This window comes from Urocampus carinirostris, chromosome 16 (assembly GCF_059441175.1).
Source record: "Urocampus carinirostris isolate Australia breed hairy pipefish chromosome 16, RoL_Ucar_1.0, whole genome shotgun sequence".
Classification (NCBI taxonomy): domain Eukaryota; kingdom Metazoa; phylum Chordata; class Actinopteri; order Syngnathiformes; family Syngnathidae; genus Urocampus; species Urocampus carinirostris.
In genome coordinates this window covers 10,914,629-10,938,900 of record NC_142364.1, presented here as the reverse complement: position 1 = coordinate 10,938,900, position 24,272 = coordinate 10,914,629, and the positions used below count along the sequence as shown (strand labels likewise).

Below are 24,272 nucleotides of genomic sequence, written 5' to 3'. Positions count from 1 at the left end.
TTTAATGTTTTCATTCATTTTTTTCCACTTTATTTCAACAGTACCAGCCATCACATTTGACTTTTTAGTTAGTAAGCATTCGCATTCATGGCCACCAATTAAATATCACATAAAATAAGCATCATTTGGCATTACGTTCCAATTCCAGACAACAAACTCTCGCGAGATTTCCCAGCCCAGAACTACAGAATTATGTGTTTAACTAGTGAAAGTATTTTAATTTTGAAATTAGTGTGAAAGTGGCCGTCCTTTTTTGATCTGGGGCACGATTTAAACAAAAGGACGTAAAATGAGAATAATTTTGGATGAAATTCTAAGTCGAAGCTGCAGGGGGAGCCCTCAGGCAAAATCTTGCGAGACTTCCAAGCGCAAAGCAACGTCAACGTCAATGTTTTTGTTTTTTGGTTAGTTACATATTTAAGACACTAAAGAATAAAAAAGTAATTCAAAAGCAATTCAAGCTTTCATCTTTTTCTTTTCAATCTAGGCATCCGTTTCTCCATCTTCATGTTTTATCAATTTTAACTTCCTTTGCTTTAAGAAAAGCAAACAATAATGTACACCTTGAGCGGATTCAGGCACATAAAGAGTAAAAACACAAAGCTCGAAATGAAATTTAAAAAAATAAAAAGTGCACAACAGAGTGTTTTGTTAGTTTGTGAACTGTCCTTTTAAGAATCGGAGTAAGTAGTTAGGGGCGGGTTCGGGAAAGCCTCAGCACGCCATTCTTTGGCCCTGCCCCGTACGCCGGCCTTAACCCAAGCTGGTGATGTTGGCCCTGCCGCCAGGGGGCGCCACAATACGTTGAGTGTTGCGGCGGGGAATGTTGTCATCAATTTGAGCACCTGTGGGAACAAAAAAATAAAAACTTTTCAGAATAAAAGCAAGCTCACAAAAATTGTGACCATAAAATGTCCGCATTAAAACACAGTAACCAAGAGTTGAAAGCTGGTCTATCATGTTCTGGTCAGTTACAGGTAGTGACCCAGCGCATTCTGCCGTCTTTTTTTCTTGTTTTGTTCCGTTAGACGTAGTGAGTGTCTTACTAATATCGTTCAGTTAGTTTTAGAACACATCCTGTGTTGTCCGTCTTCCTTGTTTTTTTCAGTTGGATCGAGTTAGAGTCCCTAAAATAAACTGCATAGTCTTTTTATATTCAGTTTGCATTAGTTTCTCAACATTTACCGCATTATCCTACTTCCTTATTTTGTTCAGTTAGCATTAATGTCCCCACATATTCTGTGCTGTTTTTCTTGTTTTGTCCAGTTAGTGTTCTCACATATCCTGTCTTCCTTTCATGTTTTTTTTCTTCAGTTAGAGCTAGTTATTAGCTCAACATGTCCTGCGTTGTCTTTCTTGTTTTGATCCGTTAGCATCAGTGTTGCAATGTATTGTGCATCGTCTCAGTTTTGTTCAGTTAGTGTTAGAGTTCTAAGATATCCTGCGTCGTCTTTCTTTCACATTTTATTCAGTTAGAGCTAGTTATTGTCCCAACAAATCATGTATTTATTGTATCCCTTCAGGGTGGCACGGTGGTGGGGTGGTTCGCACACAGCCCCCACGGTGCAGATATTCAAGGTTCAATTCCGGCTACCACGGCCTCCCCGTGCAGAGTTTGCATGTTCTGCCCATGCTGGTGTGGGTTCCCGCCCAAATTCCAGAGACATGCATGTCATTGTGTGCCCTGCGACAGACTGGTTTGTGTTCCTATATATTCAGCACTGTCTATCTTTCATGTTTTGTTTAGTTACAGCTAGAGCATCAATTATGCGTCACGTCCTTGTTGTCATGGATCTTCCGTCATTGTTCTAGCCATGTACTGTATGTGGATTCTTTTTGTGTCACCTTTTCTTTCATGTCTAGTTCTGTTAGAGCTGGTTGGTGTTTATACATGATGTAGTTGTTCTATCCTTGCATCAGTATGTTGCCTGAATCTTTGTTTCATGTTTTGTTTATTTAGATCAAGTTCAAGTTTCAACCTATTTCCATAAATTGCTAATTCTTGTTATTCTTTGAAGTTTTGCAATGTTTTTAGTGTTTATTATGACTTTTTCTTATGTGTTTGTAATTTATCTCCCCTAATCCTTGTTTTGAGGATTATAACTGAGCTGCTTTATTTTGCCGGATTTCAGTATTTATGTTCCTGTATAGCAGTGGTTAGCACGTCCGCCTAACATCCGAAAGGTTCCTGGTTCGAGACCGGGCGGAAATATTTGTTGGCCTGGAGAGGGATGGGCGCCACCAGGCTGTACTTGCCCAAGACACACCACAAGAAATGGTGCCCCTAAAACCTTAGAGGTCAAGGGATCCACCTTTCCAACCAAATTACCAGAGAGGCTGAATCCCGACTGGTGCAGGTTCCTCTGCGCCGGCTGTCCGGGCTGCTTTGCAGGAGAAGTTTTGGCGGAGGAGGCGGGTGTGACGGCTTTCGGGGTGAGCGACACCTCGCAAACCGGACCGTCGTAAAGTCCTCGGGGTACGCCCCTCAATTCGGCCAGCTGCAGTCAGGTAAAAATGCTTCAGACATAATAAAAATGTAAAAAAAGAAAAGAAAAAGATGTGGTATTTACCCGACTGCGAGCTTTGATCCTCTTGTAGACGTAATCCGGGAAAGGTTTACGTGCCACGAAGCGTCCGGACCCTTCCGTGGCGTGGAGGTTTCCGTCCTCCAAGACAATCTTGCCCTGACTGATCACCACCACGGGTCCCCCGCGGACCTCCAAACCTTCAAAGATGTTGTACTCCACCGTCTGGAGGACCCAAGACATCGTTATGAAAATGAGTTCTTGCACCAGGAAGAGTTGCTTTAGAGATTGTTGAGCTATGAATAAATTCAATAGATCCTTAAGGGAAAGTATGTACCAGTGTCTGAAATATTGTCTGCCCAGACGCCCGGGGCGTCTATCTTTTACGTCGGGCGTACAACTTACAAAACGTCTCTGCCCGGGTGGCCGACAACTTTTCAAGAAAAAAAAAAATCATTTTTGTTTTTGGTTTTTAACAAATAAAACGTTTTACTCCGATTTAGAAATCTTCGTTCGTTTTGGAAATTTCGGTTCGTTTGGAAATTTCGGAATTTCGGTCCGTTTGGCAAAGCGTGCATCGAATATCTTTGTGCTTCCGGACTTTCCCGAGTGTTATAAGGTAGCGCACTTGCATATCATTTTTCAAAGTAGATGCACAGAGAACACAAGAAAAATGGTTAAGTGGTTAGGAATTGTTAAGATTTGTCAATTTAATAGCACTCTAACTCGTGGTATTGTGGTAAGACGTTTTCCATTGTGTTACGTCATTACGCACGCACTACATTTTGTTTTGCTGATCGTAGATTGCCATGTTGTATTGAATGGAGCCGTGTTCTTGTTTGCATGCTATTGAGGAATAAATATGCCTAAAGGCTGAACCACAATGTACTGCTTATCTTCTCACGCATGAGAAAACTGCACACTCTGACATATCCTCACCAGGAATCAAGCCAAAACCTCAGCCCCAGAAGAAAGATTCAAAAGAAGCTAACAAAATTGATGACGTTACAAAACGTAAACGTGCATTAAAAGCATCGTGGAAAGAGGAGTTCACGAGGCTTGTAGCAGACGACGCAACGCAAACATTGCATGAATGAATATGAGTAAATACAGGTACATACTGATGGCAGATGGAAAACAGTGATGTCATATACATGCAATGAATGTTATAAGTAGATTTATAATAATTATTTTTTAAGTGTTGTTCTGTTATAGATTCTGACTATCAATCCTTAATACTTTACAACAATTGATTTTTTGTGATGAGTCGTCTTATTGTGTTTCTAGTTGTGAAAAATGGGGCAGGCAACTTTATGGATGGGCAGGCAACTGCCCTGGTGTCCGCTAACTTTTTCGCATGAGTTTCAGACACTGGTATGTACATAAGCTTTGACCAGTATAACATTTTGCTTCACTTTTTCTTAATTTTGTCTTTAGAATCTGATGCATAATAAACCGAACCCGGGTCACAGCCATTTAAGTGCCTATCCTAACAACTATACTATGTGCAATAGGTGACATATTTAATGGCAGTAGATTTGATCTCATTTATAGATTTTCAGAACTGTTCCAAGGGCTTCTCGTGTGTTCTTAGGGGGCTACCTGGTGCCTGATTGGATTGCATTTGTGACCCCTCATTTGGGCATTCAAAACCATAAGAAATGTAAATTTAAGCATTGACCATCTGAAATGTAGGGATAAGCTAGGAAAAATCTGCCCAAGATATTTTGTTTCCCAATTGGAGGCCACGATCAGTAAGGACCAAAATGAAAAGAGCTTCAGTCTTATAAATACACCCAGTATAAATCGTCATGGCAACAAGGTGAAAATAAAAAAAGCAGGAGCCTCACACAACATGAGCCACCAGAGTCAAGCCGGGGTATTCCGACGTTTCTGAAAGCCCGGAAATAAGATCAACATTTTGCGAGTAAGCCAAGTTACACCACAAACCCAAAAGCCAGGAATTAAATACAGCTGATCCAAGACAAGTGGAGATATAATGCATCGTGGGGTAGTTTTACAGTCTAACTTGTGAAGAGAGACAAAGACCCCAAATTACTTGCAAAGCTTCACCTAAAATCCATACCGAGTTGTGCGTCTTGGCCGATATGATCTTGGTGAGGTCCGGGTCCCACAGGACCAGATCGGCGTCCGAGCCCACTGCGATGCGACCCTTGCGGGGGTACAAGTTGAAGATCTTGGCCGCGTTGGTGCTGGTCACCGCTACAAACTGGTTTTCATCCATCTTGCCTGTAACCTGAAATGAATACAAACGATGGTGAGAACAAAGATCAGGGAACAAAGATCAATAATACATTTGTTATTGCAGTAGACCCCCAGGAAACAACTAAAAACACCACCACTGAAGCTATCTAACAAATTGCTCACTGAATAGCAAAGCACGGAGAACCATTGACTGATGGCGAATATTTTAAAGAAGCGTGTGTGTACGCGCGTGTGTTCTGCATTGCTGCTGTTATTTCAAGTTTTTCTGCAACAAGATATCATTGATGAATTGTAAAGTAGCTGACCATATTATTTGTGTTTTGATTGTAGTTTATAGTTGATGAAAAATGATTGATTCTGGTTAATTCTTGTGGTAAAAAGTTGAAGTCAGTATGGCTAAAGGCCTTTCCACATGTTGTTCACATTCATATTTTAAGTGATTGATAAACAAGAATAGTGAAAGATAAATAGGTCAGTTAGACCAGTGTTTTTCAACCAGTGTGCCGTGAGACCTTGTCGCTGGAATTTTATCTTTCCAAAAAATCAGGCCATTATTCAGTATTTTTGCACTCTTCAGACGAGGAACTGTAATAGTCATCCATATCAGTAGGTGGCAGTAGATTTTTATATACTTTTTATGTACTTATTATCTGCTCTTGAGGTAGCACAGTACATTTAATAACTTAATTTGTTTAACAAAGCGGTTTAAGATTGCACTGTAAAAAATAAAAACATAAAGCACATCATTCTTTTTTATTTTAAGTATCATTTTCTTCTTTTTTATATAGTAATTATTTGCTTATGAGGTAGTACAGTAAAATATTTGACATCACTTAATTTTCAAACATTTTCAACGGACGGTGTGCCACGGAACTTTTTTATAAATAAAAGTGTACCTTGGTTCAAAAGGCTTGAAAAACACTGAGTTATACGATTAAAATGTCTATCCATGTTGTATATTTGGATAGGTGTAAAATGACAGCTCTGTTGGATATTAAAAACATGTTGTGCGAGTCATTAATTTTGGTGTGGCACACTGATTTACAAGGAAATTTGAAAGTGTCACTCCGCACCGAAACGGTTGCTGACCCCTGGACTAGATGTTTCAGGGCCCCTCTTTACTGCATTCTTTTGACTATACTACATACCAAACAAATTAATTCACACCCCAAAACTTATACTTACTGTATTTTCTGTACTACAAGTAGCATCTAAAACCACAAATTGGCCAGAAATTATTTAAAGTATGCCTTAAAACCCAGTGCACCATAAGTAGTGGAAAATACTGGTGGATAAAATAGGAAATGCATACAGTATTCATTGATGTGCATTACTTCACCAGGTTTTAGGGTATACTACCGTATTTGTGCATTTTAGCTGAACAGCCAACATTTTTTTTTCACCTCTTTAGTTTCTTTCATCTCCAATCAACTTTTTATTTAAAGACCGCCATTCTTCAGAGCAGTATCTTAAACGACCCATTTTCCTCAAATGCATGTTCAAACTGCTGAATTCATCCAACCTTAATAGGCGGCACCCGATTCACACCTGAGTCACACCTGTTTTTGTTTGTTTTCTTCCTCAAAACGAAAGGACTCAGAGATTGGTTGCCACACTGCTATTTTTTTAAGACATCCCCTTTGATTTATTTCTCAATTGCACAGCCTTCTCCAGAATCTGGGAGAATCTATTGCACCTAATGGTAACCTGTCTGGCATGTAAAGATAAAAAAATATGCTAAAAACAGGGATATTCTAGTTAGTCACATTGGATTGGTATTGGCACTGTAGATAATACACAAAAATGCATATGCTTTTACATCATTATCTCACAATTTTCATTTACGGTACCAGAGACTAATGCTAAGGAATGGATAAAACAGAAAGTTGGTGTTCTACTGTACTTTTCTAAAGAAACAGTTTGCAGTTCTCATGCTGTCCTCGAGGCTAATGAGTACTTTAATGACGTACCACACACTTATCCCAAATGATAGCCATTCTCTCCTCGACGCCGTTGACGCCTTCAGGGATCAGGCTGAAGTCGTCCTTGCCCACAGCACGCTGGGCAGTGCTGAAGGGGCAATGGGCGCTGCCGGTCACCTGCAAGTCGCCACTGTAAGGAAAAAAAGCCGTTGGGAAGGGTGTCAAATGTGTTAAACTCATGGCCCACAGGCCAAATGTGGCCTACCACATCATTTTATATGGTCCGCAAGACAATGCTGGACCTGCTGTTTTAAATATGTACACCAGATGTTGCCAAAGCCAGGAACCACTCACAAAGCACCCACTGTAGCCATCTAGGCTGACTACTATTAATCAACCAAAAAACATTGAGGAAACCCATCCCAATTTTATTTCACTTATGATAAGTCACGGATACCCTATTGAAAGCAATACAAAAAAAACAAATACATACATAAATAAAATAGCATCTGGGTGTCTTTGCAGAAGTTTAAAGGGGCGGCAGTAGCTCAGGAGGTAGAGCGCTCGTCTTGGGATCAAGGGATCCCAGTTCGAATCCCGGCTCGTCCGTGTTACATGTCGAACTGTCCCTGGGTAAGACAATGTACCCCTAATAAGCAGGTTATGGCTGCAAGGCCGCTATTGGGAAATGTGGAGCACATTGTAAAGCACTTTGGGAAGTCATTGACTAGAAAAACGCTATATAAATGCAGATCATTTCATTCATTTCATTTAAAGAAGCTTTATAAAGCATAATGGCCTGCCGTTGCCAAATATTTCACTCGAACGAGGTTGTTGGATTTGTTGAAAATGTGCCAGAAAGAACCGCATGACTGCATGCAGCCCCAGAGCCGGTTGTACACGAAGCAGATTTTTATCGCTTTTGTTTTTTGGGGTTCTTTGGGGGTGCCTTGACACCAAACCTAGCTAAAGACACTACCAGAGGCCTACAGTACTACTCTGTAATTTTTTACAAAAATCGGTTCAGCTGTTTCAGAGCCAATAAGTCACATACGAAATCACATGCCCACAAATTAAGTTTTAAATATTAGTCCAGACAAGATAGATATGAAATCTAATGACAAAGTAGCAATTTTAAGGTAAATATTGTCATAAAAAGCACAAAGACTTTAAATAAATCATTTAAATTTGTGTTAGTATGCAATGCTTGGCACTTTCCAGTTTCCCCAAAAAGGAAATGAATTCAATTCTTGTATACATAGTTTACAAATGCATATTTTATTTAAAAAAAATTACAATAGATTAAATCTTTGTGAAGGGAAACAAACCATTAAAGAAGAAAACCCTCAATTATCGTTTTATAATCAAATCTTACATCCCTGAATCATAATTTTATTGTGAGCCTCTGAAAAGACCCCCAACCCTCCAACTAGGCACACTTTTCATCCCATTAATATTACTATTCTGGCCCCCGTGAGAATGGTTTTTGTACCTAATGGCCCTTAAGCCGATGCTGATTTAAGCTTAAGAAAAAAAACTAGTGCCGCAAATTTTTTTCAAACATTTTCAACCGACAGTGTGCCTTACGATTGTTTTGAATGAAAAAGTGTTCCTTGGCTCCAAAAATGTTGAAAAACACTGGTTCTTCTTGTTAACCTATGTAGTAAATGCAAAATATATGCCCACAGGCTTTCAGCTAAGGCACACTTTTGATGCCATTAATTTAAATCCAGCCCCTGTTAGAATGTTTTTTCTAACATGTGGCCCCTGAACTGAGAAGAGTTTGACACCCCTGCAGCAGGATTACACTAAAATGTTGCCAAAATGTAGATTTTCCTCCACCACTAGGGGCCGCTCAAACTAGAAACAAAAATAAGAAGTAAAAAAACAACAATGTCAAGACGAATATGTTAGTTTTCCTTCAGCAGTTAGATTTTTAAACTGTGATTTTTCATTTCATCGTGGAAATTCGTATTATGCAAGTTTTACCCACGATGTAGGCGTAAAAGTGGGCGTGGGCGGCATTACCATGACAACAGGGATCCCAGGTAGTCGGGCGTAGTCGGGTCAGGGCTGAGCGGCGGCGAGGTGACATAAGCAGCCGCCTTAGCCCAGTTTTTGCTCCAATAGTGTGAGCCGTCCGTGCCCAGGCTGGCGCTGATTGGCTCGCCGATGACCACCGCGCCTGTCAATTAGGAGGGGGTCAATCGCGATTGGACGCCGTGGTTGTTTTTGAGCGCCGCTTACCTTTCTTCCTGGCTTGAGCGATGACGTCGGCGGCACTCTTGCTCATCACTTTGGTGATGTAAAGCGGGCAATTGGTCTGATTGGCTACCGTCACCGAACGATTCACCGCCTCTGCCTCCACCTGAAGATACAAGCAACAGAAGATGGATCCAAATGTTGGATTACTTGAACACAAGAGGCATGTATTTTTGAAAGTGAAACCACATTAAGTTTACGTTTAATATATTTTGAACAAAGGATTTATTATCAAACAATAATAAATTATTGGATCAAAAGAATAAGTGGAGTATTTTCTTAACTGTTTTAGGTATAATTTACGGGAGGTGTTTTAACAAATATCAGTGTCTGCTGTTGACTGTACAAACTCAAAACTATTTTTCATCCATCCATTATCTGCACCGCTTATCCTCAGTAGGGTCTCGAGGGTGCTGGAGCCCATCCCAGCCATCTTCAGGCAGCGGGCAGGGGACACCCTGAACTGGTTGTCAGCCAGTTGCAGGGCACACAGAGACACACAACTCACTCGCTCATTCACACGATGGGACAACTTGGACCAGCCAATTAAACTGACATGCATGTCATTGGAATGTGGGAGGAAACCGGAGTGCCCGGAGGAAACCCACGCAAGCTCGGGGAGAAAATGCAAACTCCACACGGGGAGGCTGCGGTAGCTGGACTTGAACACCGAACCTCTGCAACGTGGGGCTGCGCGCTAACCACCCAGCCGCTGTGTCGCTACTAAACACATGTTTTTATTTATTTATTTATTTTTTTCCGATTCTGATAAGGTATTGAAGTGTATTGCATTCACATGATACATAAAAAAATCCCTGTTGTTTTTAATGATTCTTTTTTAAGGGATTTGTTTTTTGGAGTATTTTTTTGTGTTTATCTTTCCAAATATGTTTACACACACACACACACACACATTATATATGTATATATATATTATTATTATTATTATTATTATTTTTACCCGTTTTATTCAAAATCAAGACACGCTTCCACATGTCAGTGCAATTTAATTCATTTAATTATTCATGTTTTTTTTTTCATTTCATATCTAAATTTTCAATTTTAAATGCATTGTTGCTCTCAAGTAAATACAAACGATATTTTATACATTATATATATATATATATATATATATATATATATATATATAAATAAATGAATATCTGAAATTCAGTTTTTAGGAGGGGGTAATGCAGTTTTTTTTCATTATCCTGAAAAAATAAAATAAAATGAAATGTTTTCCCCTTAATATTGACAAAATTGATAATTTTGGAAAATATGATGACAGGATGCTTGTGGGACTATTGTGGACATACGTGGGTTTGATTTACTTGACTTTATGCAATGTGTTGTTGTTTTAAAATTATTCGGTGTGTATATCTGGTAGGGGAAAAAAAAAGAAACCCAAATACACACAAAAAAAAACCCCAAGACACCACTCTTACTTCCTCGGGACGGCTCAGTACATGTCCTTCAGGCCCAGTGATACCTTGCTCCATCATCCGGCGCTGCTCCTGAAACATGCACACACAAAATAGAACCCTAATAGATGCTGCAGCATGTGCCCCCTATGAATATTCATGCAAGGAAATCTGAGACAAGTCCTACTTCCGCCACGATGTCTCCGTTCTCAGCGTGCACCTGAGCCACGGCTCCAAGATCCCGAATCACGCTGAACACTTCGTACACCTGTCGGAAGTCCAGATGAAAAAAAAGAATTAAATGGAAAAAAGCATCATAACAAGGAAAAGCAAAAAAGTATAGGTGCCCACCTGCGTGTCAGTCAGCTGGAAAAGATCTTTATAAGCCAGGTAGACCATGAAAGAGTTGATACCTAAGATGGTGAAAGACGTACAAGTTTTTAGCAAGTAAGTTGGAATGACAGCCTCCCACCACTAGGGGCACTCTTACCGTGATCCTTGACCAGGCTCTCCATCTCGTCCTGCATGCCCCGATGCCACTCGGTGAGATCAACGTGAAGCGAGTAGTCGCAGCAGGCTTTGGCATCGGCCCATTCTCGCCAACGCTCCACCTCCGACAGTAGCCCCGCCCCCGGCTCTGCCACCACATGGTCCACTGCACAAAAGGCATAACTCGAAAACTTACACTTGTGTATATATAACCCAATTTGGGTCAAGAGTGGACCTATCTTTTACTTGCGCTTATTTATTATTTTTATAATAATTATCAATGTTTAATTTTATTAAAAACAACCAAAGTAAAGGTTATTCTGTTGAAAGATGAATCAACAAAATCACGTTTGGGATTTTCAAAACAACACCGAAACGTGTTTTTCTCTCATTTTTTTTTTAAAATGGGCCCCAAAAATATTTTGTGCACAAGAACTCACCCCAAAACAATTGTTAATTAAAATTAAGTTAATTTGTGTAAAAATAAACAACACATTTTAAACAGGGTTTTGTCATTTTTGTACAACACAACCAAGATCACCCCGACCCTTTATTCTAACAAATTGTTAATTTGTCTAAAGAAAACAACTGTTTTTTTTTAATAGTTCTATGGAATCATATTAATTCAATTTTAAAAATGTGTTTTAAAAAAATTGGCAAATATTGATTTGTTTCATGATTCTAGAAATTTTTTATTTTGCGTGGGGAAAAAAAGAATGGACCAATAATATATTTTTATTTGTAATTCTACAAAATCATGTCAACTTGTGTTGAAAAAATAATAAACATTGGTGTTGCTGTGCAGAAGAATTGATCTTAATATTGGTTTTCCCCTTAATTCTACAAAATTACATTGAATTGTATAAAAATAAAAAAATTAAAAAGAGTCGGGTTACATAAGAGCTGACCCTAAATGCACCCCCCCATTCAATTCTACAAAATAACGTCAAGAAAACATCAAAACAAAAAGGGGGACATGTTGTAAAAATAAACAAGCCCAAATTTAGGTCAACCTAAAAATTATTGGTACATCCTTCATCCATTATCTGTGCCGCTTATGCTCAGTTGGGTCACGGGGGGTGCTGGAGCCCAGCCCATCCCAGCTATCTTCGGGCAGTGGGCAGGGGACACCCTGAACTGGTTGCCAGCCAGTCGCAGGGCAGACAGAGACAGACAACTCACTCGCTCATTCACACCTAGGTACAATTTGGACCGGCCAATTAACCTGACTTGCATGTTTTTGGAATGTGGGAGTAAACTGGAGTGCCTGGAGGAAACCAACGCAAGCTCGGGGAGAACATGCAAACTCCACAAAGGAAGGTTTGATCTCAGGACCGCAGAACAATGGCACATACGTGCTAACCACTGCGCTGTTGTGCTGCCTATGTTTGGTATAAAACAACCTAAAAAGTTCCATTAAAGTGATTCTAGTTCTGGTCCATTTCTGACTCAAGGTTAGGACACCTTTTTCATGGCCAAATTAAAGCACTTTTCATACACTTTTAAGGGAAATTTTTCCAGGACCTTCAAAAGAAGAAATCCAGCGCCGATCAAAAGAACCTTTTTTTTTTAACTTTGATGACAAAGGAAGTCGCTACCTTGCAGCTAACACAGACTTTGTGCTATTTTAAGCTGTTACTACCTATGATCTACAATATTTTTGTGTCAATAGGCTACTATAAACTGACATGAATTCTGTCATTCTCCTTCAACAATGCACACGCAGCTTGGCTACGTCACTCTAGTTTAGAAACGTGGAGAGGGGATTATAGATGTTAGGTAATAATGGAGTTCAATACAGATAGAAGAAAAGTACTATACGTAGTACTATACAAAGCCGAAAAAAATAACCAAATTTGGACTCATTTTAATGATATCAATCTTAGAGACTTGAGACCTTTTGCTTTTAATTTTACTTATTTTTATTTTTGCAGGTTTTTAGAGGATCTGGGTCTTAATTGGTTAAAATAGATTTGTAATTAGTTTTTTGTATTTTTTTTAATTTATTTATAGCACTGAAGAGTTACTATTTTTAATTTGGATTTTATTGTTTTGTATTTTCAAGGGCTTTTAAAAATGTTCAGTGTTTAAACCTAAAATTGTTTTTTATTTTACCATTTTGTTTGTAGATCTGTAAATTTTTTCATTTATATTTAATTTGTTTTACCGGGATCCCTCGCATCAATTATGAAAATCCAGATTACTAAACCATTTGGTGCTTATCGTTTTATTATTATTGATATCATATCATTAAAAAACAATACATTTCTCAGTAGGTCGAGTTAAAAATGCCGGTTTTCTAAAAAGAGCTGTCTTCCTGGGTGCGTCCAGTTGCGCTTCCCATGACAACGCCATAATGACTGAGAGCAGGCGTGTCGGAGTCGTTTTCATGCACTTTTTGAATGTTTTTCTTTATTGGTCTATAGAGTCAGACCGACAAGAAACACGGCAATGGCAACAATTTCAAGCATTTTCAAGCACTTCACCCAAAATTCATGCATTTACCTGACCTTGAAAACACAACATTAACATTTTCAAGGATTTCAAGCACTTGAAGAACCCTGCTGACTACATTTTGCCTTATTTTTCACATATGATAACACGGTACAGCGGTGGGAGCTTACTTATCATGGTGGTTCCACCCGCCAGAGCGGCTTTCGTGCCCTGGTAGAAGTCGTCGGGTGCGGTCATGCCCCGGTCGGGCATCTGGAATCGGGTGTGCACGTCAATGCCACCCGGCATCAACAAACGCCCATGGGCGTCTACCGTCTTCACACCGCCGGGCACGATCAAGTTCTCGCCTATTTGCCTGAAAAAATATGCACCTTTTTATATATATTTTTATAATATGGTTGAAAAGGGGGCTCACTTGATGATGCCGTCCTCCAGGTAAAGGTCTGCAAAGAAGGACTGGTCATCGTTGACGATCTTCGCTCCTTTGATCAAAAGGCGCTCGCTCTACAAAATAAAAAAGATCAGAATCACTAATGTTGCAATGGCAACAGCAACAACAGAATGTTACTTTAAATTCCGGTCTATATACCACAACAGTTTCGCTAAATTTTGAGACAGGCTCCCTGCAAAGATGCAGCTATTCTATCTTTTTTTTTCTTCCATCCACATATATTATTTATACGGTGAAGAAAATAAGTATTTGAACACCCTATAATGCTATTCCTCCCACTTAGAAATCATGGAGAGGTCTGAAATTTTCATTGTAGGTGTATGTCCACTGTGAGAGAAATAAACTAAAAAGAAAAAAATCAGAAATCACAATGCATGATTTTTTAACGATTTATTTGTGTGATATAGGCTTGCTTCTTTCTTCACCTTTCTTAGAATCTTTGAGACCCCACGAGGTGATATCTTTCATTGGGCTCCACTCCGATTGAGATTTACCATCATGATTAGCTTCTTCCATTTTCTAATGATTGCTCCAACAGTGGACCTTTTTTTCACCAAGCTGCTTGGCAATTGCTCTGTAGCCCTTTCCAGCCTTGTGGAGGAGTACAATTTTGTTTCTGGTGTCTTTGGTCTTCGCCATGCTGCAAGGTAAAGTCTTACAAATTGTATGGGGTGGACAGGTATCTTTAGGAAGCAAACGATCTCAAATATGTGCATCTGATTGATGATGATACATGGAGTGCAGGTGGACACGTTTAATCGGCAGACTAACAGGTCTTTCAGGGTCAGAATTCTAGATTATATACAGGTGTTCAAACACTTATTTGTAACTGTATCACCCCAAAAAATTGTTAAAAACCATGCATTGTGATTTCTGGATTTTTCCTTTTAGTTTATCTCTCTCACAGTGGACATGCGGTGAAAATTTCAGACGCCTCTATGATTTCTAAGTGGGAGGAGTAGCGAAATAGCAGGGAGTTCAAATATTTATTTTCTTCACTGTATAAAGTATCCAGCAAGTGTGCGAGTGTAGGCTTAAGCACGTTTATTGTACGTTTATGTGAAGCTTGACACTGGAAACAAAACATTCGAAGTGGAAGAAATTGAGCAGGCGACTTCTCCCTGACCGAAACCCTTCCAGTTCCGATACGGGCGACAATTACGTTACTACAAAATTGGTAGCAAGAATTATAAATAAGAATGAAGAAATTCAATGGGTGCATTAGTGCACTTTCTGTATTGACGTTTTCTGTGTTTTGGTCAAATAGAGCTATGAAGCATATTCTGTGTCTGTTTTTTTTCAGTTCAAGTTTGTCCTTTAAAATTTACCTGCTGGTTGGTTGTATTTGTTCTATCTACGTGTGAGTATATGTCCTGCAATGTCCTACTTTCATGTTTCGTTCAGTTAAGAGTTAGTGTTACAATATAATATTCCTTTCATCTTGTGTTCATTTTGAGGTTTTTAATGTCCAAACATATTTTGTATTATCTTTTTTTTCGGTTCCATTAGAGTTAGTGTCTCGATTTATCCTGGATGTTCATAATTTCATGTTTTGTTCTATTAGAGTTAGTGTTCCAACATATACAGTGTGGTATTTTTTTCATATTTTGTTCAGTTTGGGTTATTTTGAGTAGCAACATATATTGAGTTGTCTTTCTGTCATGTTTTTGTTGTTAGAGCTGGTTGGCGTGGGTATATTATGTAGTTGTCCGATCCATGCAATAGTATGTTACCTGATTCCCTTTTCTTTCGCATTTTGTTCAGTTAGAACCAGTTGCTATTCCTGATATCCGGCACCTTCTTCCTTTCATGTTTTGGTTATTTAAATCTACTTAGCGATTCAACATGATGTAGCAGGGATGTTTTGTCGAGCCTGTGTTAGTTGATGTCTTTGAATTCGGAAAATCCTAGTAAACGTTACTGTTCTGTTTCTGTACACTACGTGATTCTGATTGATTTTCTGTAAATAAAATCATTTTCTAAATTATTTTGAGTTCCATTCAATGGGATCTGCTTAATAACGTGACATGAACAAATAAAAATCCACTAAGTTCAGCTGCTCTTTCGATTGGACGGGAAAAAACGAAGGATGAGATCATCACATTAAGAGTAAAGAAAAAAAAAAAAGATTGAGTGGTGAGACAATGCGGCCCCGCCCCTGACACAACTCTGTGGGCCAGGGTATTAATTTGATCAGCATCATACGCCCCTCTACTTAGGGGGGCAGGTTTGCCCCTGCCACTTCCCCTTTGTGCAAAAAGGGAGTGGCGACTAACAAAGAAGGTTCTATTGAGCCTTCTTGCACCGACCCATCTGGTCCCGGTACTCATATTGGCATTTACTGTATGTATGTATGTATATATTTGTAGAGCATAAAAATAATCACAGTGGACTTGTGCATGTGGTTTGGAGCTTTGCTAATTGCGCAATAAGGTCATGTTCTGCAGAACAACAACAAACTTTTTGTTGAATCAGATTCAATTCCAATATTGGGAACTATTGTAAACATGCCGAAAACCTTGACTGGGCTGTGATTGTCCAGAATGGACAGGAGCCGGGCAGGACAGTGACCTCGCTATGATGGGAAAGAACCTTGGGCAGGAAGTGGACAGCGCTTGATGGCAAAATGAGCTGATGCTACGTCAACAAATACTACATTATGGATGGAAAAACCCACCCGGAAAAAAACTGCTCGCTATTTTATGGCCTCGCCTTCATGGCACTCACACTGCTGTTCAATCAAAGTGTGGAAGTACATCCTGTGTCGTTTTCCTTTCATGTTATGTTATGTTCTGTTAGAGCTTGTTAGTGTTCCAACATATCCTGTGTTCCTACTTTTGTGTTTTGCTCAGTTAATGACCCTTTGCGCACACGTGACCTAAAGACTTGAACACCATGACAGACAGCAAAAAAAAAAACGGTCGTAAACTGTGGATATGGCCAGTAAACAGTAGACAACAACAACAAAATTAGATAAACTATTCAACACCATTGGCAATGACTAGTCAAACCAACTGGGATGGGCTCCAGCACCCCCGCGACCCTACTGAGGATAAGCGGTGCAGATAATGGATGGATGGATAATCAAACGAAAATTGTGCAGCTGTTGCATGAAGTGGCTCACCTTGTCAGAAAGCACAAAGAGCGCTATTTAGAGAAACTGAGGATAATATTAGCAGGGCTAGTCATTGACCCATACAGTCTTTCTCCTGACATATTCCTCTAGTCTGCCTGACTTCAGTCCAAGCGAACTGTACCACTAAACTGTAAATGGAGTACCCCCATACACCGGTGCAGATCTCAAAACATATAAAAGTCTGGACGCTTACCAGTTCTTCGTATTTGGTATACGTTGCTGTGCTTTGTTGTGCTGAAAAATGCACCCCTGGTGTGAAATGTCCCCTTGCGCAAACATTACTAAAACGACATTGTCTCTACATTTTTGGCGAATGTAATATAACAGCATGGGGCATTTGCACCGTGTAGCGAAATCGATTGAGCATGTTGAAAATATTTACTTTGGCAAAAGGACCGTTTGTCTTACAAACATTCGTTTCCCGTTTTATCCGGTGATAATTTGACAATTAATTTCGGCGTAATAAATACTGTATAGAAAAGCGCATACAGTGGAACCTCGGTTCTCGACCATAATCCGTTTCAGAACCCTGTTCGAAAACCGATTTGTTCGATCACCGAAAATCGTTTTTCCTATTAAAAGTAATGTATAATCGTTTTAATCCATTCCAACACCCTGAATGCTTACCATGAACGTAAACATGAAGCTAACCCAGGCTAATCATACGTTCGCGTTAGCGTAATCTTCCGTACGAAAGATTACGCTAACATGAACGTGTACAACTAAAAAAATTAGGTCGTTTACACGTCATTTAGCACCCGGGTCACCACAAAAAGTGGTGAGCGGTTAAAAGATAAAGAAAATAATTATGAATAGGATTTCTTACCTTTGTGAAGGTCTGCAGAAGCCATGCTCTATTCCCTTGAAATAAGGGAAACTCGCACACCTTCTTCATATTTTGCTATTATTTCTTTCTTAAATGCAATAGTTGTACGCACTACCCTTCTTTTTTCACCTGTAGCAACTTTGCTGCTTGCACCAACCTTCTTCGGAGGCATAATTAGGGGCTAAAACACTCCGTTCACCGATATCTAAAGCGAAAGCAAAAACAAGTGCGCGCGCACGTCACAACAGTTCTTCACGAGGGGTGGGGGCAATCTACACCCGTACGCCGCTCAGCATCGCACCCTAGCGTACCGGCGTTCGAACTCCGATTTTTTGAATGAAAAGCGAAGCAAGAATTTCTTGAAATTTTGGGTCGAGAACCAATTTGTTCGAACTGAGAGGCGTTCGAAAACCGAGGTTCCACTGTATCAGTTTTCAATTAATGTGATAGTCCGCAGTTTTAAATGGCTGGTAAATCGCAATAAAATCAGTTCGTTTACGTAGTGAAAAAATGGCAACAGTAAGAAGCTAACTCAGCCAGTTAGGACTAGCTAACTTATATTGAGTGTCTTTGACTGGACTCGTACCTACGTAACATAAAAGTGCTCGGAAATACATCAAAACGCACCCTGTCAAAAATAGGTAAACATCGTCAACTTCTGTCTTTATCAGAAGGGATGAAATTCCAAATCGGGCTTAGAACCTTGCCCACCGCACAGGAATAAATCACAATCAAGAAAAGTGGTGGTTATATTCTTCTGTCGTTGTTATTGATTTTTGTTTTAATTCAACTGCTATCTGCTGGGGTGCTTTTACTGTCAGTCATGGCCCCCATTCTGCAATTTGACGTCATGTGCAAAGGGTAAATAGCTTGTTCATATTTAAACCTACCCTGTATTCTTCCTTCATGTTTTGACCAGTTAGAGCTTGTTAGTGTTCCCACATAGTCTCTGTTCTCCTTTTATGTTTTGTTCAGTTGTCGCTCGTTAATGTTCCAACCTATAATGTTCTCCCTTTAATGCTCTGATTAGTTTGAGCTTGTTTATGCTCTAACATGTCCTGTGTTTTTCCACTCATGTATTGTTCAGTTATAGTTAGTGAGTGTTCTAACGACATATCCTGTGTTCTCATATGTTTGATCAGTTAGAGCTCGTTAGTTTTCCAAACATATCCTGTGTTCATCCTTTCATATTTTGTTCAGTTATAGGTGATTAGTTTTCCAACCAATCCGGAGTTCTCTTTTTCATGTTTTTTCTCAGTTGGAGCTGATTAGAGTGCCAGCATTATAATTCTTGATCTCTTCATCATGGGACTCAAATTCTGTACAAGTGTAGGAGTGGCTTTTATGTTTTTTTTCTTGTTATTTCCTTTTACAGTAGAGCTGGTATGTTCGCGTATGTTCCATGAGTCCTTGTTCTTTCATGCTTTGTTTAGTTGGAGCCAGTAAGTTTGACTTATTTTCTTGTTTTGTTCAGGAAAATTGTTTGTTGTCTTCTGTCATTTAAATCTAATTAGTGATTTGTCCTCTTTCATGTTGTTCTGTTAGGACTGTTTAGTCAAATAAATCTTGGGCACGAACACAAGAATAGCCTGTGGATCCATTTAAGTTCGAGCTAATTAGTAGAAGGACAACAGCGGCTGCTAATCCTCTGATCTGTTCCTGCAACAACTTGCTTATGCAAATGGTTTAAATCAAACTTTATGGTCGCCATGGAATTTTTCAAGGTTATAATCATTTCTCTATAGGTAATTTAAGAATAAATCAAATTTGTACAGTACATGTATGTAAAGAATCTTTATAAAGATAAATGATAAAATAAATAATGGAATATGTGTACTGTATATAAATGAAAGAGTATGATAAAAATTACAAATGTTTTAAATACAATAAATGATAAATACTATAATAATATTTATATATATGAAAATCATTAACAATAAATGAAATAACATTTTTGAAAAAGAATATCGGATACAAATAGTGAAATATGTATATTTTTTAAACTTAAATTTACAAATACTTTTTTAAATAAAACAGAAAAATACCAAAAGTAAAAATATTTCAAAGGATTTCACCGAGGTCAAGTGGAAACACAATGCACATTTTCCACTCTGGACATTATTATTGCTGCAAAGTTTGACACATAACATCAATTCGAACCACAAAATGTTCCTGTCAACCAACTAGATCACTTAAGTCCAAACTAATTTTGGTTCTGCAGGAAAACCCAACAATTCTGCAAAAAAATCCAACAGCATGACTTAGCTCCTCCTTTGCATCCTTTCCTGTTTCTCATCATGAGCAAGGAAAATGGAAAGAAGCGGCAGGACCTCCCCATCCGCTCTCCCTCGTACTTTACACATTCCCAATTATGCCACACTGCAAATTGAATTTGAAGGAAAAAGAAAGAAGTCATCATCATCATCAACTGACTCCATTAGGAAGAGTGAAATGACGCAAAGGGGGCGGGGCTTAATGGCGGCAGCCATCCTCTCCTTCAATTAATTATCATCACAAAAGGCAACCCACCGCAACAAAACACAAAAGACAAATCCTCCAAACCCAAATCTTTGTTATCACGTCTCAGAACCGGTACCGAAACAAAAATTCGGAGGAAAAAAACCTCACCGTTATACGAGGGATGTTCTTCTTTCCTTGATAGCCGGACATGATTGAAGGCGTCTAGATTTTTTTTAATTTTGAGCGGGAAAAATAAAGAGTAGGAAGCCCCCCGGCGCCAAAAAAGGCTGAAAATCCAACAGAACCGCGGTGGGGACGCCGAGAATCCGGATGGAGTCGCACCAAGCCCAGTCGAACCTTTTCCGAACCGAGACGAAAGAGGGAGGGGGCGAGAAAGCCGGCTCGGTCGCCGCAAGACGAGGGAGGCCACGGCGCATGCGCACAGCCTCGCCCTGCTGATCCAGTGTACTCATACTACATCGTTACTGTACTTTTTAAGACCCTTTAATTCAGAATTACTTTTTAAAATATTTTAGTTTTACACCACATCTAAAATTATATTAAATTCGGGCGGAATTGGCCTTGTTCATTAATACATTAAAATCGATTAAGGGAAGCCACGGCGCATGCGCGTAGCCTCGCCCTGCTCCGTTAGCTTGATACTGTACATCATTATTTTTCTTCATGTAAGGTATTAAACCTTGGAGTATTTTAGTGTAGTTCATTTTCTACTCTTATACCACATTGAATGAGATTTTTTATTTTTGTTAATAAATAAGTTGAAATAAATAAAGGAAGCACACGGCGCATGCGCATAGCCTCGCCCTGCTACTGTATACTGTACATTGTTACTGTGCTTTAAATCTATTAATAAAAAATGTAATTAGCTATTTTATATTTTTTTTATGCTGAATATGTTAATTTGTTTCACAATGTATTTCAATTGCCATGGTTTTATTTTTAAAAAGGCCGTTTTTATTTCAAAAGCTCCTTTTCCTCGTGCAGTTTGTCGGAAGAAAGAATCCTTCTGTCAATCAAAGCACAGAAGGCGGGGCTAAATGACTGACGACACCAGGGAAACGAATCAATCATGAGGATCAAGAACATGTTTCAGATTAAACACAGTCGCACAGTAAAATAGCCATATAGTGTAAGATAATGAAATTGTGAATATCTTTAATTGCTGTCAAAAGTGTCTAGAAAAATTGTTCAAACCTCACATTGTTTATTTGCTGTTAAAACTGTCAATAAAAATTGTTCAAACTAAACTAATATGCGATTTAGCACCAAAACCCCGGTACCACAGAAACATCCAAACAACATATAGTAAGTACTACTTCTGTGTAAAATACGGGCAAATTAGTTTACATGTGAAGGACAAATGACATTTGATTTGCATTTGGTGTGACATAGCTTGAGCTGGTCAAGTGGGGTAACAGGTAGATGCAAGAGGAGGATTGTCATGCCTTTATATTTCCTTGTTTTAATCACCTCCTTATTTTTAAAAATAGTCTTGATTGTTGATTGGTTACGACCATATTCCACAACCAGTGTCCCAAAGTATGTGCATTCTTCATATATCTTGCTAATTGCAATCGTTGTTTCCATGGTTACCATGTTTTGCTTCTCATTTTAGCATCACTGCAAGCCTTGGTATCCATAACTAAACATTTTTTAATTGAACATTGCAAATACAAATAAAAGTGGCATGGAAAAGTCAAACAACAATTATTACACGATATTCAAAACTGAAAGAAGGGAAAGGCATTGTGGGCTGGAGGTTAGCCAATAGCATATGTGCCTTTTCATGAAGATGTGACCCCAAGAATTCGCAACTAGCATCTTATATGACATCGACCAACAGCTGACAGTAATGTACCTCATTATACGCACAATCATTGCAAAGATTTCGGCCATGTGAAATTATTTTTTCGTTGATGTGGTATCGTGGGGAAAATTCTGTACTGAGGGGCCTAAAAAAACACTGTAACGTGAAAGTATTGCAAGCTAGGGACAATGTTTTGCTGTTTTGGTATAGTGTGAAAAATGCTGTAAAGAGGTGCCAAAAGAGCATATTACTCCGCACCGAAAAATTAAAATGTCGTAAGGTGAGGTAACTGTATCCTGGGGGTCTATTGTACGGTAAAAATGTTCATTGTTAAATAAAAAAAGTACGTATTTGATACTGATGACTCGTTTTTAAAAGGCCATATTATTTTATTTGCTATTCTTTGCAATATTTTTATTTTTATATTTTGGCCCATTTGGGCTTCCTTACACACAATTACCTTTGCACGGCCCAGGTTCTGCAGCGCCTCCTTCCCGGAACCGGTACGGATCTCCACCTTTTTGGGCTGCTCCATGACTCGACTGTCTCGCTTTCCTCTGCACGCCGACGGCGTGTCCAAGTCCAAAGTGTTGCAGAACACGCCGCAAAACTGCTGATTGGACCGGACCGGGCTCTCCGAACTCACCGTGCTGCTCATGGTTTGCGAAGAAAGAAATAAAGATTTTTTTGGGGTGGGGGGGATCTCAGCGATGCGGTTCTGCACGGCCACCGCCTTTGGATGAATGGACTTGAAGGTGCGCGTGGGCTGACCCAAGCGGACAAATGAGGACTAAAAAATGACAATAAAAGACTAAATATGTCCCCCAACCCTGGTGAAAACGCCCCAAAATGGAAGAAAAAAAAAATATTTTTTTCACGCAGTTGCACGATTTTTATTCCCGAAGCTAATGTGCAGACACAAAGTGACAAGTGAGTCGGCATAAGGGATACACCGGAAAACGCGCCTCTCCAAATAAAAGCATTAAAAAAATCGAAAGCGTTTCCGGTGAAAGTTCCAGGTTGTTTACAAACCTTGGACACTTCTCACCCACACTTCCAAAATAAAATATATAAAAAAAAAAGGAAAATTTAGCGAACTGGAAGAAAATGCTTTGTCCTGGGATATCTTTCGTTCACGTTTGGTTCAGATAAAGCTAATTACTGCGTTTTGTTCAGTTGTTTTGGGGCTCCAACATATTATGCTTTGTCTTCTGGTTTTGTTTGGTTATCCTGCAATGTTTTATCTTCAAGTTTTGTTCAGTTAGAACTAATTAGTGTTCCAACATATCCTGCACTGCCATCTATGTTTTGTTCAAGGAATTTGTGCTCTAACATCCGCTGCGTTTTACATCTTTCATATTTTGGGACAGCTAAACTAGTAAGAGCCTCAACATACATTGTATTTCTTCTATGTTTTGTTGAGTTAGAGCTAATTACTGTTTCATCATATCTTACATTGTCTTCCGTTTTGTCAGTTTAGGTTCCAAAATCTACGTTCTGTCCTTTTAGGTTTTCTTCAGTTAAAACGAGTGTTTCTACATATCCTGCATTGTCTTCATCCAGGTTGTGTTCAGTTAATTGAGGTTTTAAAATAGCCTAAGTTGTCTCAATGATTTGTTCGGTTAGAGCTAGTGTGTCAACATATCCTGCGTTTTGTTTTGTTAGTGTTCCAACATACTATGCTTTCTTCACCTATTTTTGTCCAGTTAGAGTAAAAATATTCTGCAGTGTCATATCTCAAAGTTTTGTACAGTTACAGCTAATTCATGTTCCATTGTATCCTGCTTTGTCTGCCTTTATTAAAAAAATCTGTTAGTGTTCCGACATGTTATGCTTTGTCTTTCATATTTTTGTTTAGTTAGTATTAGACATGTCATGCGATGTCTTAACTTCATGTTTTGTTCAGTTAGAGCTAGTTTGTGTTCCATTATATCCTGCATCTCCTTTCATGAATTTTTAAACATGTAAAATTTTTTAACAAAAAACACGTATATTTGCTCAATTGTCTGCATGACTTTGTGCTTAGAACGCAGCATTTCTATTGGCCCCTTTTCGAGAGAGAAGAGTATCATGTACCCATATCCTATAAATACAGTAGAAAACAACAAAAGGAGTAAAAGATAAAAAAAAATGACTAAGCAATCAGAAAAGATGAGAAACCCCATCTACTTGCTCATTTCTGGTGTTAGTATGACCTTTTAATTGTTTATTTTTTTAGGTTATACATTGAAAAAGAATAAAATTGAAAGATAGCATATTTGATATTATGGCA

The 24,272-nt window shown here is 39.0% G+C and overlaps 1 protein-coding gene across 1 annotated transcript; it reads right to left on the bottom strand.

The window, feature by feature from the left end:
* LOC148350277 (dihydropyrimidinase-related protein 2) lies at window positions 1-20,602 on the bottom strand. The gene is made up of 14 exons (XM_088355592.1): window positions 20,341-20,602; window positions 13,715-13,803; window positions 13,470-13,654; window positions 10,847-11,011; window positions 10,708-10,769; window positions 10,544-10,624; window positions 10,381-10,449; window positions 8,921-9,041; window positions 8,702-8,858; window positions 6,722-6,863; window positions 4,612-4,782; window positions 2,571-2,750; window positions 2,330-2,498; window positions 1-845 (listed from the first exon to the last, which is right to left on the bottom strand). Exons 1-14 carry the CDS (start codon window positions 20,380-20,382, stop codon window positions 754-756), a joined length of 1,725 nt encoding a protein of 574 aa, XP_088211718.1. The 5' UTR covers window positions 20,383-20,602; the 3' UTR covers window positions 1-753.
* Between the last annotated feature and the right edge of the window lie 3,670 nt (window positions 20,603-24,272).